The sequence below is a fragment of the Daldinia childiae genome (genome assembly GCF_008694065.1).
Source record: "Daldinia childiae strain JS-1345 chromosome Unknown Scaffold2, whole genome shotgun sequence".
Classification (NCBI taxonomy): domain Eukaryota; kingdom Fungi; phylum Ascomycota; class Sordariomycetes; order Xylariales; family Hypoxylaceae; genus Daldinia; species Daldinia childiae.
The window spans coordinates 3031938-3049550 of NW_022984643.1; the positions used below are offsets into that span (position 1 = coordinate 3031938).

Here is a 17613-nt window from a genome sequence, read left to right on the forward strand (position 1 = left end):
ATAAAAAAAAAAATAACACCGAGTCTAGAACTAACAATCAAACCTCGACTTTCTGCAGAAGCTCGTCTAACAAACTAACAAACTTACATGAACTATGCGAGATTTGCGTCATGCGGGTAAAGATAGGAAATAATACAATGGAAATGGGAACAAAGGGATCGTCCACGCGGCGTATTTCCCCAACTTCCCCGCGTTTGAAGTCTGCAAGTTAAGACGCTAAGTTACATCAAAGAAGTCTAAGAAGTCCAATAACAGGTAGGTATGCATGAATTCTAATGTAATGTATGTACTCCAAGTTTGACCGGAATGGAGACGGGGCTGGAGGAGTTCCGCGCGGCCGAAGGCTCGACGCTATTCTCATATCTGCAGCGCTACCAATAACCGAATAACTATTCCTAACGTTTAGTGGTGCGGTCTATTATGTCTGCTCCGCCCGGTACCACTGGTCTGCATAGTTTGTACAGTCTGCACATAAGCCAAAGAAGCGCCTGACATTTTAACATCTCAAACTGGTCTATCGCGGCGATCGTCCCTTACGCCGTACCAACCAAGTCTTTCGCCCGGCCTACTCCGTACTTGCATACGATTAGCTACGGTCTAGCTAAAACTCTAGATCGTCCGGCAACATGGATCTTCCTGTTGAAAATTACTAGTACGGAGCTCTTAGGAGCCTTAGGAGCCTTAGGAGCATTAGGAGCCCCATTGTAGTTTGCGGTGGTGAGAGGGGTAAGGTGACGTTTAAGCATGCCATTGAAAGGAGACTTCAACGAGACGCTTCCGGGCGGGCGCGAGCTCCATTGGCCAATACGACTTAATTTGATTCACTATTAACGGGGTCTTTGTGTATGTTACAAGAAGCATCTTATTTATACATCATGATTATCGCGTCAAACATTCTTAAGTCCACCATCATCATCAAACAACTTCGATATAAGTTAAATAGACTTCCGAATCCTAGACTAACATTCATCTCATCTCAACCTCGATCAACCATATTAACAATTCCTCAAAAAAGAAACATGAGTTCCTTTGAAATTCCGAGCGAACAGTGGGCGCAGGTCGTCGAAAAGACCGGTGGACGTAAGTAAAACCCTATACTACTACCCAATACCTAATCTATTTATAGATAGGCATATCTCATCCAGTTTCTAACATCAAATAGCCGTCGAATATAAGAAGGTTCCAGTTCCTAAGCCAGGACCTGATGAGGTACTCATCAACATCAAGTATTCTGGTGTCTGTCACACAGACCTACACGCCTTAAATGGCGATTGGCCACTTGCCACCAAGATGCCCTTCATTGGTGGTCACGAAGGTGCAGGTGTTGTCGTCGCACGTGGCGAGCTTGTCAAGGACATTGAAATCGGAGACCACGCCGGTATCAAATGGCTGAACGGATCATGCCTGACATGCACATTCTGCCGACAGTCTGACGAATCACTTTGCCCCGATGCCTTATTATCAGGCTACACAGTAGACGGTAGCTTCCAACAGTATGCTATCGGCAAGGCAGCTCACGTTGCCAGGATCCCGAAGGACGTCAGCCTAGAAGCAGTCTCGCCCATTCTATGCGCTGGTCTAACAGTGTACAAGGCACTGAAGGAGTCCGGCGCGAGGCCCGGTCAGCAAGTCGCCATCGTCGGTGCCGGAGGTGGTCTTGGTAGCTTGGCTATCCAGTACGCCAAGGCAATGGGCTTACACACAATCGCCATTGACGGTGGTGAAGAGAAAGGCAAGCTCTGCAAGGATCTCGGTGCTACAGACTACATCGACTTCACCAAGAGCAAGAACGTAGTCCAAGACGTCAAGGCAGCAACACCCGATGGCTTCGGCCCTCAAGCCGTCCTCCTACTCGCTGTCAGCGAAGGTCCCTTCCAACAAGCTAGCGAGTACGTACGTAGCCGCGGAACCATCGTTGCCGTCGGTCTACCCGCAGGTGCATACTTAAAGGCACCAGTATTCGACACCGTGGTCCGCATGATCACCATCAAGGGCAGCTACGTCGGTAACCGCCAAGACACCGCCGAAGCCATCGACTTCTTCAGGAGAGGGCTCGTCTCCTCGCCTTACAAGGTAGTCGGCCTTAGCCAGCTGCAAGAGGTATTCGACTTACTAAAGGCTGGCAAGATCGCCGGTCGGTATGTCGTCGACACAAGCAAATAGACGGGGTCAATGGAGTTTAAAGGGGTACAATAATGCTTTTTTTTTCTTCTTCTTCTTATGTTGTATATAAAGTTCATACAGGCGGGTTGGATGATGCGACAACGGCTAGACGAGATGAATGAGTGTACAAATGTACCTATCAATTGAAATCTTATATCTTAACAATTTCTTAATTGCTGTGACAGTGTCAATTCTTACATGTAGCGTCTTTCATGTCTTTAACTATACCATCCGAGGTTATGCGAACATAAAGAACCCCTATGGAATTCTAAGAAGACTTTATTATAAATAATATTCATATATCTTCAATAGAAGATATACATACATCAGACACGTCTCTAAAATCAGGGGTTACACGGTATATTGCAAGACTTTAAACAAACATGCTCATCCCTTGACACAGCAAACCTATTTTCGTCATGCACAATGCACACACACCCCCGTCCAAATCTATAGATCTTCGGAAGATGGCTGAAACCGCATGCCACTAGCGCTCGCAACCCATGCCCCCGGGTCCGCGTCCTTAAACGCAGAGCCCGCAGCAATCTGATCGTACCAGACCTGCCTAGTCGCCTGAGTACCCTCGTAGCCGTGGTCGTGCCAAGCATTGGCGTACAGCCCGACTCTGAACTGGAAATACCGTCCGTCGCCCACCGTCGTCGGGAGATTGTATGCTTCGACGACTTTCTCCCCGTCGTACCACAGCTTGAAAAACCCGGTGCTGTCGCTCTTCCAGCTCGCTTGGATCTCGACGCGGTGCCATACGCCGGCGGTTACCGTCTTGAGCTTTTTGAATTCCTTGATCTTTTGCTGGTTTGTGGGACATACGTTGCCGTATTTTACCCTGGTGCTGAGTTGGTCGCCGTCGATCCAAACCACTAAAATGATGATTGTTAGCAATTGCATCTATAAAAATAAAGCCTAGGGCGGTTGTATGGTCTCAATTGAAGCGCTTTCTTATCATCTGGACTAATAAATTCCAACGTCCTAGATAGTCACTCCGAAGAATATGTGGTAAAGAATAATACATACTAGTGCTAGGCATATAATCCTCGCCGCATTTAAGATCCGAGAAATCGGCAATGAATTGAGCGAGGTTGTAACCTTGGGCCGGGTTGAACTGCCAGCCATCCTGGAGTAGAAAGGCAAATCCGTAAAATCCGGTGTCGCCTTTGCGGTAGACATTGTACTTGACAGCTTCAGAGTGATACCGGCCATTATAGCCCGCATCATGGATTTGGGTCATTCTAAGAGCCGTAGGGCCCTTGTAGACCCGATCCGTCACTTCATCGACGGTGCCTTTGTGTTCGTGTGTAAAGGTATCCCATCCGGCCTTCGTTCCGGTGTTGTGCCAGAACTGTGTAGCTTGAACGGCTGTTAAGCCGAGGGCGAAGAGCACGCTTAATGGATTAATGCGAACCATCTTGGCTAGGAAGAAGGGTAAGAAGATTTATTATCCCTGTAAAGTCAAGGTTTTGCAGCTCGACGTCTTTTGCGTTAGAAGTACGAAGTCTTAATATCTTATATAGTACGATCTAGTGAGAGCTGAGCTCACTATCATAAGCTTACATATCCAGCTAATGTATAAGGTATGTACGAGCCATCCAATCAGATTGTGAGCAATTCTCAAAACTGGTAATTCACTAGTTAACATCAGGGGAGCTGCTTACTTGATCCAATACCATCGTTCGCCATCTTGATATTAGCTAAGTGATATTACATAGTTCGAAGGAGATAATGAACCTCAGCTAAACCGTTGACCACTTATTAGGAGTCCTATTTCCGAAACTAGACAGCCCTTTTGTTCAAGCATATGACTAAGCTTACAGTGCCATGTCAAGAAGCTTAGTTTACTACTTCAGACGACACTGTGAGGTTCCTCACTTTGGTCAACATCTTTCAGGAAAATATCAGGCTAGCCCGGAGCTGGATAATAGGCATCGGAAGCATATATATCATGGTTTAAAAATATATGCATATCCTGAAAGAAATTGGAAAAAAGAAATCTAATGTGTCTCACTACAAGATTTATATTGTGACTAGTCATTTTATACAACGATCGTGAGTAGAGATCTTATACACACTGCTCACTTATAAACATGTACCTGTCATACTCTCAACTCCGCTTAGAGACATACGTGAGAATTATGTCAGCAATAGTTCCAAGATCTAATCCCGTTAAGAGTGCAATAGGCTACATCATTTTACAAATCAAATAGACCTAGAAACGAAGGCATCCGTTAGATAAAGTTCACCATTCAAAACTCATGTGCCTAACTCTCGTTACCATATGAATACCTAGGCATGTTTTATAGAATATTCAGGTCTAATATATTGAGTGAAGTTCCTAAGTTTTATACCTGTGTACCCAATCCACCCAACCGTACTAACAAAATAAATACATAAAAGTACGAGAACTAGCTCGTGTCAGCAACTATGCTTGATACTCTATCAGAGCACCAGTATCCCAAAATCAAAATATGCAATTTAGCCATCCTATCCTACCTAAATGCCCCTCGACTTAGTCATGTGTCCGTTTACTCAGATTTCTTGGTAACGGGTGTCAAGTGGATATACAAAGGCGGCTTTTCCCACACGCTGAATGCCCTCTGGTTTGAGAACCAGTTTAGGCTCTCGTCATCGATGGACATGTCAAAGTTGAAAAGAATCTTGGCCAGGATGAGACGCATTTCAGCGTATGCGAGACTATAGCAGCATGTGTTAGCAATTCATATCTCCTACTATTTAGGATTTTATACTAGGACTTACTTTCTACCGATGCAGTTTCGCGGTCCGGTGCTAAACGGTTGCATGGCGTCCTGCTGGTCGTCCTTGTATTCCGGATCATCCAGCCACCTCTCGGGGGCGAATTTGAAAGGGTTCTTCCAGAATCGCGGATCGTAGTTTACGGCGTATTGGAAGACTGATACGACGGTCTGTTGCCATAAATCGAGTAAGCATTACTATATATAACGGAAGAAAGGATAGCAAATCAGCCACTTACGCCTTCGGGTAGAGATCTCCCCAAGATTGTAGCACCTCCTTTGGGTGTAACTCTTGGTAAGTCGCTAGTAGCTGGGGGATACTGTCTCAAAGCCTCGTTAAGGCATGCAAGCATGCTAAAGCTCTTGTTAGCTAATGGTACGGTTCATAGACGAATGTGCGGAATGGCACTTACTAAGGTAGTCGGCTAACAGATGTAAGGGTGATCTCCTGGTCGCTCTCAAAACAAGAACGGACCTCTTCAGTGACTTTCGCAAGCTTATCCGGGTTCGTAGTCAAGAGAAAAGTAGCTCCGCTCAAAAGTGTGGCTGTAGTTTCCGAGCCAGCGACGATCAACAGATTTGCACTACTAACGAGAGATTCGAAGGACATGCCCAACTCGTCCTTCTTCTTAACGAACCCGTCGATCAAGTCAGGCCTCTCTTTACCAAGCTTGATTCTCTCTTGGAGTGTTTCCGCGACGAGGTTGAGGTTCTCCTTGTTCTTGACCATTAATCCTAATCGGTAAGCATACTTTACTACCGGCCGTAAGCCCAAGTGTGCCAAGCTCTGGAATGCGGCTGACTCCCTAAAAGTCTGCGTAATGAGCTTCACCCAAGGATGATACTATGATGAGTTAGTAATTTATTTTGCAACTCCATGGAGGTCTGGTATCGCATACACCTGTGTCCGCCAAGCAACCGAATGACCTCCCGAACCCTAGGTCGCCGATGACATCGAATGTTGTCCAGTTGTACCAGTCTCGCATGTTAAGCCGAGCCGCGCCATTCTGAGCGTTTTCGTGTAGCCGTTGTATCAATAATTCCACATATCCCTTGATCAAAGATTCCTGCTCTCGCATCGACTTATCGGAAAACCCGTGTGAAAGCTGCCGGCGTTGGATTGCGTGTTCCTTACGTTCGGCGGTGAAAAAGCTTTCAGCGAGATCGGTATTTGCTTTGTAGAATTCTATAGGCCTCAAGTTAGCACAGCACGTGTCAAAATAGATTTCAAATAGGGCTGTAGTAGGAAAGGATAAGACCATAGCGTTCTGTTTAGTATCTATGAAATGTTACGTATGCTAGAAAAATCCGCTCTAGAGTCATAATATGGAAACACAGGTCTGGATGTGACTTACGCGGCCATTTGGGGTTCTCTAGGGCATCGCCAACGCGGTGACCATAGATATCTTTCCATGCTTGGGGGTCACTGAAGACAACTTCGTAAGGTGTGAGTCGGAGAACTGGTCCGTATTTGACATGCAACTCTAGGACTTTAGCGTGTATATCGCCTTTTAATATATGATAAACTCGCGGTAGATTAGTGAAGCGCCAGAGGAATGGTCCGGGGATGGAGCGTAAAGGATCCAAAAAGAGTCTGTAGAATATATTCCCTACGACGTAGATTGCTAACTAATTATAGTGTAAGTATTAAATAGGCAAACTAGTAACTCTTAGATCTTTAAGAGCTGGACGATCTGTGACTTACACATGCTGCTCCTATCAAAGGAATATTAACAGGATCACCAAACTCGAAAACAGGCGCCATAGTGAAGTTCGATGCTGGAGCTTCTAGTTCATTCATATCTTTGCTTTGTCTTAATCAGACTTCTTTACACTACCAGTAACGGGAAAACCCTCTGGTTTATATACCGGGAATTTGGGCTCTCCATACTGATAAGTCCTCACAAAAGGATATTCCATGACAGTACGGTATACAGCATCGATAACCCCGAAGAAGATTGATACAAGCCTTGACTTCTTCGTAGTGGACAATAGACCCCTGCTATGAGGCAACCATGTCTAGCCATTCTCCGACAGGCCCGTGCCGTCCCGTAATCGTTTACGCATACCTTACGATTTGATAATAACGAATTAGATGAAGAACTTCCCAACCAATAGCAGAGCAGAGTTTCCGAACTGATCTACGTAGAGAGGCTAGACTACATCACGATCCTTGCTGTAGATCACCCGTTGACACTAGGGGATTTATGTTGTTTTGTATAATCTCCCTCCCTCTCCCCCCCACAGATGATCCCGGCCCGCACAGTCCCGGTGCACAAGGTGTACATCGGCAGTCCAAGACCAGGTTGTTAATCTAGAACAGGCCCATAACTATTGGTTCAAAACGATTGCCTACCTTGCCGTATCATGTACATAATATGATTCGTCGCGTCGATTATCGATCGCAACGTCTTCGCCTCAATGGGCAAAGCGTCGAAACGGCAGCCCTTCCGAATTGCGCAGGAGAGTCACGGCATCGTCAAGTTGACGGACTCGACGGGGTCTTCGAGGAACCCGAACTTTTGCTCGCTTAGAAAAAGCCGAAGTCCCCCATGAAATCCGCAACGTAGCAGTACCGGACCATCGTTCAGCCGCATAAAAGAAAACTCTCCGAATCAGATTTATACATATTTCTTATCTAAAGCGAGGCAGTGCTAATTATAGTCTTTGACTGCGTAATCCAACAGGGTTGAAATTTAGTAAGTAAATGTCCACCCCCCGGGTCTTTCTTATATGATAACTTTGTCAATTATTCAACGTAGTTACAATAACTAAAAGAAGTCGTTTAAGTTACCGGAGAACTCACATACACATACATAAACACATACATACAAACAAATATACACGTAAAACTAAAAACTAAATCTAAATCTAAATTTTTTTTAAAAAAAAAAAATAATAATAGAAAACCATAATTGTGTAAAACAGTAAAGTCATGCATAAGATAACAAGGCATATATCCCAAATGCCCAGGAAGCTTTTACTCGCACTTGACACAATATCCTAAGGTAAAGTGACTCATGGGCATTTAAATCCTATCACAACTTACCCAGTAAGGGTCATGTAAAAGTCCCGACCTCTCACCTGATACCCCACTGATAAAGCCGGGTATAAATCAATGACATCTAAGATCAACATAGGCGTTTTAATACAAGAGTTGACGGATACTTAGAAGCCGTGGATTACATGTAGTTAATTAATAACGAAGTGTCATATGCAGTTTAGCTTCTACTATCAAGCGGCATCGGAGAAAGGAATAGAGAAGGGGTAGTGAGCCCCTATGTAAACGACTGGATATATTCCATACTAGAAATAAGTCAAGTACAATGAGACAAATGCCTCAGGGTATGTAGGATGAGGTATTACACCGCCCCAAACCCCTGGAGCACGAAACGCCCAACTCCGCTAGCAACTATGATGCATTCCTTCTTCAAACTTGATTTAATGTGATTCAAAATGATGACGGGATGAGACATAATTATCTTCAACCCGAAAGTATCCCGGGAGATAACCCCAACCCTTACGCCATAATACGACCCCAGGCTGCGCATAATTCCACAGCGAGAGTTAACGGGTCTTGTGCTACTAGGCGCCAGCCCTCACACCCGTAGAGGACGGAATACCCTTTCCAGTAGAACCGTGGTTCTCATCAGGCTCTTGCGCGGCACCTCCATCCGACTGATCAGCCATCAAGGGTTTCTTTGGATCATACCCAACCGATTTGACAATGCCCAGACCCTTAGTTCGGCCTTCACGAAATAGAAGCCTGTCCCCAGGGGCCAAGTATTCTGGTCGCTGAACAAATCGGAATGCTACAGTTGCCCGATCGCCGGTTCGTATGAAGGGGCGATCTACATCGATTATTGCACATGTCTGGGAGACTGGCCCGACATGAAGCATTGCCTGATATTTGGTTTTGATGGTGGTTGCATGCGAGAGAATCAAGACCTCGGCGACAAATTCACGGTAAACTTTAGGAGCCGGTTGTCCCTCGATTTTTGGTAAGACTACCATTCCTTTCCTCACGTCTTTTCGACGCATTTTTTTCAATGCGAAACTGGCGGATTGGCCTGCAGACGCTGCGGGTACACTGATTCTTTTTCTCTCGATGGACCGAATGCTAGTTTGAGTGAACTGACCCAGCGAGTCCGGTCCGATTAAAACGCTATCGCCAGTGTGTACTACCCCTGACTTGACGATACCACTAACTACCGTACCAACGAAAGGGACAGAGAAGGTGTCATTGACATGAAATTCAAAGGGAGCATCTGAGTCATAACGTCCATGATGCGGAAGAATATTCAAGAATGTGCGAACAAGGTTAAGATTCTCGCCGGTAACGTTGGAGACTTGGAATATAGGACATATTCGTTGACTCACAAACTGGGTAGCGGTGTTGATACACTCTTCGCGATTGTTAATAAATATAGGCATTTTTCGTGCCGCTGGAGATTTTAGGATTTTAGTAATCTGCTGGATGGTTTGTTCCAAAATATTTGGAGGACATATGTCAATTTTGGTAACTACTACCATGATTGGGACATTTAAGGCCAGAGCGATACCAAGATGTTCTTTACTCATACCAATTAGCCCATTATTTGCGGCAACCATCAGTAAACAATAATTAGGGCTGCTAGATAATAGACCAAAGACTGTAGTTCGTAGGTAGCGTTCGTGACCGGCTAAGTCGGTGAAGGTGATCACTTTGGCGCTACGTTTGCCAATTTCTTCCCACGACAGTTTCCCTATATCACAGTAAGCGGTAAGAAAGTATAGCTGGGATTTTGAATAACTTACTCCCCGGGGTGTCGGATGTGACAACTTTTCCCATGGTGTCGAAACCCATTATTTCCATCCCGACGGAACTGGTGCGACCCGTTTCTATCTCATGCTTATGACGGAAGAGATTGACGCGAGCCTTTCCTCGTCCATCATCAAGGTCTCCCTTAACTAAGACCCCAAGCATAGAGCTTTTTCCGGCATCAACTATATATAAGTGTTAGCACAGCTATTTATATCATTCTACACGCGGACCGAACTCACCATTGCCAACAACGGCTATTCTTGTTTCGATGACCTGCTCGATTGTAATGGGGTTTTGCCGTATCAGAATTTTTCCGGTACAGTCTTTGTCTTTACTCTGGTTCCCTGCAATTGTTGACTCAGCTTCGACGTCGCCCCCGACATTCTTAGTGAGTAGTATATCACAGTCGGCGTGTGCCTTCTTAGCAGTTTCTTTTAAGCGATCTAATGCGATTTTCCACTCATCGCTGGTGAGGCGCATCGATTCACCATTATTCTCAAATCCTAGGTCAAAAACTGCCTCGCCGTGGCCCTCCAAGAGTCGCTCGTCGATATATTCGGACAGTTTCTGTTGGGCTGTTGCATTGTCGGAAGGTGAGAGTAGGAGATCGCGCAGTGGTACATGAGGTTCGGAATCGCCCAGGTTTAATGAGTCGAGAATATCGAGTTCTTCGTGGTGCTCAATACGGTCGGTGGCTTTGGTACTCGGGTATCGCAATGCTTGTTGCTTTTCAACAAATTCGGCAAATTCGCTTAGGGCCGCTTCTCCTTTTCGCCGTTCATGCGGCAGCTGTTTCGCGCCTTTGCTCGTCATGTTTGTTAGTATATTCGAGTGATCATTAATAGAATAAGAGAGTATTTGAATATGTAGGTTAGGTTCGATGTTCGACGTTCGACGTTCATTATAGGTAACTATTATATCAATAATAGATTAGGTATTAGGTATGAGCAAAAGATCAAATTAAGTGAAAACTTGCAAAGAATTGAATATTTTTGAAAGTTCCTCGAAATCGAGTCATAAAGTCAGTCGGTCAATGAGTAACTCGGGCGAGCTCGGGGGAAGGCGCAGGGCACACCGTCATACCTCACGCAATCATAAGTCAAGCCACATAGACCTACCACGTTTCCGAAAGATCCCCGCTCCACCCCGCGACGCTAAAGATTCCCAACAGTTTATCGATAACAGCCCAGTAAGGCTAATTGAGAACAGGGCTGCTACCTAGGAGGTATACAGCCAATCGCCTTTAACTAATGTAAGAGTGCGATAAGAAATGATAACTGATAATTTAGACATTCTCATAAGTTCTACAGTCCACACACTCGGGAGTACGCTATAAATAGGGATAAAATTGACTGCCAAGATTCTAGATGAGGCATTCAGATAAAAGGATGTGATTGATATGTAAAGCCACTGGCTTCCGTAGTTGGCTTAGAGTTCCTCTCGAGACATTGAAGTTGTTTCCATGTTGTTTGGATCTGCCTCATGACACCTACTCACTAGCATTGTTGACAAAAGCGGTAGTAAAATAAGCCTCTAAACCTTTCAAGTAGCTTATTTAACTAATTAGTACCTATACTTACATGGGCCTACCTTAATATCATATGAGAGATATGATTCTATTTGAAATACCGTTGCCTTGAAACGAAAATCGCGAGTTCTTATAATTCGTTATTCTAGAAGTATAGTGAGCCGAAATATTATATAAGATAGGGTTTTTTGAAATAAGAGTATAATTTAACTAGAATACTAAATTACCTATATAGGAAAATACTCAAAGTATAGGTGGACTCGTATATACGTGCGGCTAAACTATTATATAAAAGAAACACCCCGAGGGCCTAGACACTTTCAACGATAAATTAAATATGCCTGCCAAACACGTGCCTATCCTAGATTATATAACCATTTCGATAGCCACGTGCAGCTTACCTATATGACACAAGTACTTTAAGGGAGGCTTGTACTCATCGAACCATACTTAACGGAAAACAAGAAGAAAATATATGCGGATTACCCATTGGCGACTATCCCCGGATATTATATAGTTGGGTAGATACACACGAGCTGAGATTCAACTCCAGAAGACATCTGATATTCCCCAGACCGCTTACCCTTTAAACAAGGGTCTTCTGCTCGAGCACTTCTAGGCGCACATTGGTGTATAATCTAGAGTATTTCTCGTATTATAGAATTGTTCTATTATACCGCGACGGCGGTGGGAGCCGAAGATAGTTTCACATGACCAACTTTGTTAGTCTTTCGAGGGGTGTAACAAGACCATGTACCGTACTGGTACGACCCCATAAATTAATTCCAAGCCGTCTCTGGTCCGGATTCCGAATGCAAGGTCGTGTCCATATTCTTTAAATACTTACTAGTGCCTTTGTCATGCTGCGGAATCACCTAGCTGGGGATTCGGACTGGAGAGACTAGATAGATTTCTGGTACCGGTGATAGGTAAGCGCCGGGACTGTCTTCCGCTTGCACGTATGTGAAGAGAGAAGCATCGGTCACCAATGAGGAATTCCCTATACTATGGTGGAGGTAGTATCGTTTCCTGCCAGCTTCCCCGGGGCCGTCTTGGCCTAGACTCTGCCCAGATAGCATCTCCTATTATGACGCCGTATCCACTCAATCTGGATAATGGCCGATTTGGCGCCTAGACCTCGACGTTATTTATGTCTTGTCCTGAACGTCATTAACTTCATTAGGTTTCTCATCACGGAGATGAAGGGTCCGGCAGTTCAGAAGCTAGTCTTCAAGAGGTCAAGAGGCGTCTGGGGAATTGGGGTAGTTAAGCAGAATCAGAAGGCACGAAGCGGGGAATTCTTTAATAGATGAGCATTTGGGGAAAAGACATGTGGAGAAATTTGGGGGACTAGCCTTAGAGAGATAAGGTTAATGAATATGATCGGAAACGACACCCGATCTGCATCCTGCGTCGCGGCTTGCCCTGTTGTGTCACTTGATTTTGAATCTACATATCTACATCTCAATATTGGACGATTATGAGACCCAGGTTGTCGGGTACGCTGATCTTCACCGATTCTAGTAGGGATCGGTTACTGCTTATCTCACAACGAACGTTCATTCATCGTAGGAATCAACAGTCGAAAGTATCAAGATTTCCAAGTTACTATGTAAAAGGAAGCCCAGTGATACAATTTCATGATGGTAGATTTACGTCATAAAATGAACTGTTGGAAGAATATATGATGTGAATGAGTGCATGAGGTTCGACGTATAAGGTGCATAAGAGGCTACGGCGTGAAGTGAGAGTTTAGAACCTGACCTTGTTCTAGCCCGATCTTCAATCAATTTTAATCAATTGAGAGGCAAAGTAATTTAATCAACTGAGCAAGATATTGATCTATGATATCTTTGTAGCCGCCTTCGGTTTATTCAAGCGGATGGTTAAGCGCTATGGCGATTTCAAGCTGGTAAAGTCGGAAAGTTTCTAGAGACCCTCACTTAAGAGTAGCTGCTCTCAGCTATTCCTCCTGTTTGATATCGTGACATCAGTTATGGCAGTATAGCTCTCGTGGGTCCGGCCCGTCTAAGCCGGAGAGCGACTATACACTACTTGGAAGATGTGGATTCCTGCTAAGTCACTTCCATCTTCAATTGATTTCAGTCTGTGGCCAAGCAACAAGCAACGCTCGTGCAAGCTGCATATGACCCCTGTTCACGGGTCTGCAAACCTAGGGGAACCGTAAATCATTTCCTCATTTAACCGGATCGTGAATCTGATTTGCTCTCTTCACCCAAGATTCTGGGCTATGGAACGAAAGAGGACCGTCTTTCCTCTCTCGTACGATGTGGTTCACGATCCAATCCTGTATTCGCCTCCGCAAATGACTTTCCCGTTCGAGTAGACTTGCGTTCACGATGAAAATAAAAAGGCGGCTTGATCATGTCATTTTCTGAGCTTAAGGTTCAAGCAAGCCCCTAGCTTCAGACTTCTCACTCACCACACCATCTTAGAATAGCACCTACTACTTGCTAGATTCTTTCTCTTAAGATGTATAATAAAGCTACCACTGTCGCTTTGGCGACTCTGCTGGCCCTCGGCCATGCCCAGCAAGTCGGCAAGGAGGATACCGAGACGCACCCTAAGATCACCTGGCAGCGCTGTACTGGACCCAATAAGTGCTCCAACGTCAACGGCGAGCTCGTCATCGACTCCAACTGGCGATGGACTCACGTGGTGGATGGCTACCAGAACTGCTACGATGGCAATGATTGGAACAAGACTGCATGCCCAGATGCCGACACTTGTACGAAGAACTGTGCCATCGAGGGTGCCGATTATTCGGGCACATATGGTGTGAGCACCTCCGGCAACGCCGTGACTATGAAATTCCAAAATCAACACCAATATGGTGTGAATATAGGGTCCCGCCTTTATCTCATGAACGGCGCCGATAAGTACCAGATGTTCACAGCCAATGGCAACGAAATCGCCTTCGATGTTGAGAACGCTGACCTTGGCTGTGGTCTGAACGGTGCAGTGTACTTCGTGTCCATGGACGAAGATGGTGGAAAGACGCGTTATCCGTCTAACAAGGCCGGTGCCAAGTATGGTACCGGATACTGCGATTCGCAGTGTGCTCGAGATCTGAAGTGGGTTGGTGGCAAGGTAGGCCAGGCTCAAGCAGTTCCAATATATCTAAATAGGACGTTAACTAACTTTGCGCTTCTTCTTCTAGGCCAATGTTGAGGGCTGGGAACCATCAAAGACGGACAAGTCTTCTGGTATCGGTAACTCGGGAGCCTGCTGTGCTGAAATGGACTTATGGGAGGCCAACAGTATGTCATTCGCATTGACCCCTCACCCATGCGAAAAAGACGGATACTTCGTCTGCAACACGAAGGACTGCGGCGGTACATACTCTGAGGATCGCTACTCGGGTAGCTGTGACCCTGATGGCTGTGACTTGAACCCGTTCCGTCACGGCAATACCGACTTCTACGGCAAGGGAAAGACGATCGATACTAGCAAGAAGTTTACCGTCGTGACCCAGTTTCACGGCTCCGGCACATCTCTTACAAGTCTCTCTCAGTATTTCATCCAGAACGGCAAGAAGTTTGAAGTTCCCAAGTCCAAGTACATTTCTGGTGGTAGCACGATCGATGCTGGCTTCTGTGGTACGTTTTTGTTCAAACATCCACACTGATATTAATACCGCTAACGCTTAATCCTGCAAATAGATGCTGCTAAGGATATCTTCAAGGACAACAAGCAGTTCCAGCAGATGGGCGGTTTGAAGGCGATGGGTCAGGCCACCGGCAAGCCTATGGTGCTGGTTTTATCCGTCTGGGATGATGTAAGTGGAATATATCACCTGCCCTTAGCAAATAGTGTAATCTGACATTTCGACAGGCTTACGCCAACATGCTTTGGCTGGATGGCCAGAAGTATCCCCTTGACCGCGCCGCGTCCGAGCCGGGCGTTCCCCGCGGTGAATGCGACGTTAACGGCAGCAAGCCCGAACAAGTCCGTGAAAAATTCAAGAACGCCAAGGTCACTTACAGCAACTTCAAGTTCGGACCCATCGGATCGACTTACAACCTTTAAGTTAAAGCGTGTTCCCCGCTCCCCGCAAAGGTGGTCGTGTTCTAGACATGAAGGATCCGTTCACTTCGCTGTCATGATTCTTACAACAATCAGTTTGTATATATGGGATAGTTAAGAGATAGAAGTAAAAGTATTCAAATGAAGGTTTCTCATCAACGTTTTCCACCAAAAATAATTTGCACTTCGTATACGCACTACATCCTACGCCACTTATAAAAACTTTGACATATGATGTAACGTATCTTGAGGCGCCTAATAGTAGTTATTAATTAATTATTGGTAACAAGACACAGTTAGGTCCATAAATGGGATGTGTCACACTTAGTATCACCTTCCCGTGTTGTAGAATCGACGATCTAAAATTGATATTGACGATGATACTTCAAGAACTGTGAGCCTATGAAAAGCGAGGTCTCCATAGCAACTATGCCGAATAGAATGAGGATCGAATAGCCGATATGAGGTATGGCGAACAGAAAATTGCATTCCCTGTTTGCCCTCGTCTAGGGAAAAATCTTTTTTCCACCGATGGATCGGCGGCAAGTTGCGGCTCACAAAAAGAGTGGATTAAAATATCCACATAGACAAAAAATCTAGTTCGCGAGTGTGGATAAAGGTGGAGAGTTGAGACAACTAAGAGAAAACTTGGGTGAAAATATTTCAGGAGTTGTGACCAGGTGGGGCTTTCAAAATTCGGCGAGCCCCGCCGGGTTACTTAAATTGCCAAGGTTATGAATTGTATGGGGAAAAAATAATTTTCCTGTCACCAGGAAACGACCTCAACAGCCGATGGTTACACTATGTACTATGTATCTAGGTCACAAATTTACAGAAGTACAAAAATACAATTCATGTGACAACTGTAGATCTCTAGAGGTATAAGGCAAGATCAATTTTTAAAGGATCTATCAAGTTCAAAATCTCAAATTATTGCATAGCAGCTATGATCTCTACCTAAGTAGTAAAGTAAAGTCCCACAGATCTAGTCCAAGATTGGATAGTCAGGGGAATATTCAGATTTCAAAATTTGATCTTTTTACCATTGTTTTCCATTTGGCATAGTTATTCCTTGTTCTCTTCTAGAACTTGGTTCGGACCTCTTCCAGGTCCTTCGCCCACCTCCGCCGGCCCCCGATTCGGTATACGGTCGCACCGTTGTGGATCTTATAGGGTAACGATCGAGTAACGCGGCCCACTAGCCATCGGCTCGTGGTTCTCCTATGGTTCTCTAGTGGTTCTAGTAACCATCGTACGTTCTCCGTCCTTCACGATGGCTTCGATCAAGTGGGTCTATAAAATCTCTTACCAGATCATGGTAAGGAGTCCGCCACGAATAAGAGCTTTGTCTATTTCCCAAATTAGCCAAAATAGGTGAACCGAGCTCATGAGTTAATGCAGCGGTGTGGTTGTCTCCATTATATCACAACGTCTGATGAAGGCGTCATTGTCAGTAGTTGAAATAGGATTACTTGGTGCGTAATTGCTGTTTGCATGGTAAGTATTGCATCAGCTGCTCCGTCTTCCTTCGCTAACCTTATACGGGTTTTCAATGTTCATATGCTCCGACCCCGTAATGTGTGCAGGGCTGATTGTGGGGCAATTTACGGCGTTGATGTTGCGGAAGTTAGGTGTGTAAGGTGTGTAGTATGGTTTACAAAAAAATCTTATAAGACTTTCGCCATTTGGAAAATTAAAACGCGTCTTCTTTGGCCCCTTGCCCACAAAATAGGTACCTAATACATAACGGTGTTTCTAAAAAGACTGGAGGTATGAAAATTTATTAGTCGGGATCCCCCTTGAATTTGGCTAAGTTTTCAAAGTCGCCGCTTACGTAAATCTAGTGTCGCCAAAGTCGTTTGTACCTTATGGAGTCAAACGTGTACAAGAAAAACTTAAGCATTAAGGCCGAGAAAAAGGCGTCAGACAAGGAGCAACAAATCATTTACAGGCGCTTGAATACGTGCTGAGGATCCCCTGTGACCGCTGCGACTTAGTGGAGGAGCTTGAGGGCCATGCCCGCCTGTAACTTGTAGAGTTTGCGCTGTAACTACAAGGGGCCGGACCCAGTCCGTCTCAATCCATGACACATAATTACTTGATGGAAAGCTCTGGTCAAAAGCATGATGTGAAGCAAGCATTTTATTGCGCCAGCTACATAACGTCTTGGTCACCCGCCGTATTATGCCATGATGGAAACTTTATTACTAGTATTAAAATATAACTTCAAAAGAAGACGTAAGTGTCGACGAAGCGAAGTATACCGAAATTCGATTACTCTTTAATATCACTTTCGCCTATCAGCC

The 17613-nt window shown here is 45.1% G+C and overlaps 5 protein-coding genes across 5 annotated transcripts; 2 read left to right on the forward strand and 3 right to left on the reverse strand.

Moving 5' to 3' along the window:
* Nucleotides 1–1019: 1019 nt before the first annotated feature.
* On the forward strand, nt 1020–2163 carry GL218_01739 (Alcohol dehydrogenase 1; the record flags this gene model as incomplete). The annotated part of the gene is made up of 2 exons (XM_033578219.1): nt 1020–1080; nt 1163–2163. 2 exons carry the CDS (start codon nt 1020–1022, stop codon nt 2161–2163), a joined length of 1062 nt encoding a protein of 353 aa, XP_033439433.1.
* Nucleotides 2164–2613: 450 nt separating this feature from the next.
* GL218_01740 (uncharacterized protein) lies at nt 2614–3586 on the reverse strand (the record flags this gene model as incomplete). Its single annotated transcript, XM_033578220.1, has 2 exons — nt 2614–3041; nt 3196–3586. 2 exons carry the CDS (start codon nt 3584–3586, stop codon nt 2614–2616), a joined length of 819 nt encoding a protein of 272 aa, XP_033438406.1.
* A 1114-nt stretch (nt 3587–4700) lies between these two features.
* Nucleotides 4701–6693, reverse strand: GL218_01741 (Isotrichodermin C-15 hydroxylase; the record flags this gene model as incomplete). Its single annotated transcript, XM_033578221.1, has 7 exons — nt 4701–4869; nt 4933–5099; nt 5168–5282; nt 5342–5772; nt 5828–6114; nt 6284–6557; nt 6634–6693. The coding sequence occupies 7 exons, from the start codon at nt 6691–6693 to the stop codon at nt 4701–4703; spliced, it is 1503 nt and encodes a 500-aa protein (XP_033438407.1).
* A 1820-nt stretch (nt 6694–8513) lies between these two features.
* On the reverse strand, nt 8514–10545 carry GL218_01742 (GTP-binding protein 1; the record flags this gene model as incomplete). Its single annotated transcript, XM_033578222.1, has 3 exons — nt 8514–9673; nt 9726–9914; nt 9972–10545. 3 exons carry the CDS (start codon nt 10543–10545, stop codon nt 8514–8516), a joined length of 1923 nt encoding a protein of 640 aa, XP_033438408.1.
* Nucleotides 10546–13753: 3208 nt separating this feature from the next.
* Nucleotides 13754–15310, forward strand: GL218_01743 (Exoglucanase 1; the record flags this gene model as incomplete). The annotated part of the gene is made up of 4 exons (XM_033578223.1): nt 13754–14371; nt 14442–14880; nt 14944–15059; nt 15116–15310. 4 exons carry the CDS (start codon nt 13754–13756, stop codon nt 15308–15310), a joined length of 1368 nt encoding a protein of 455 aa, XP_033438409.1.
* Nucleotides 15311–17613: the final 2303 nt, after the last annotated feature.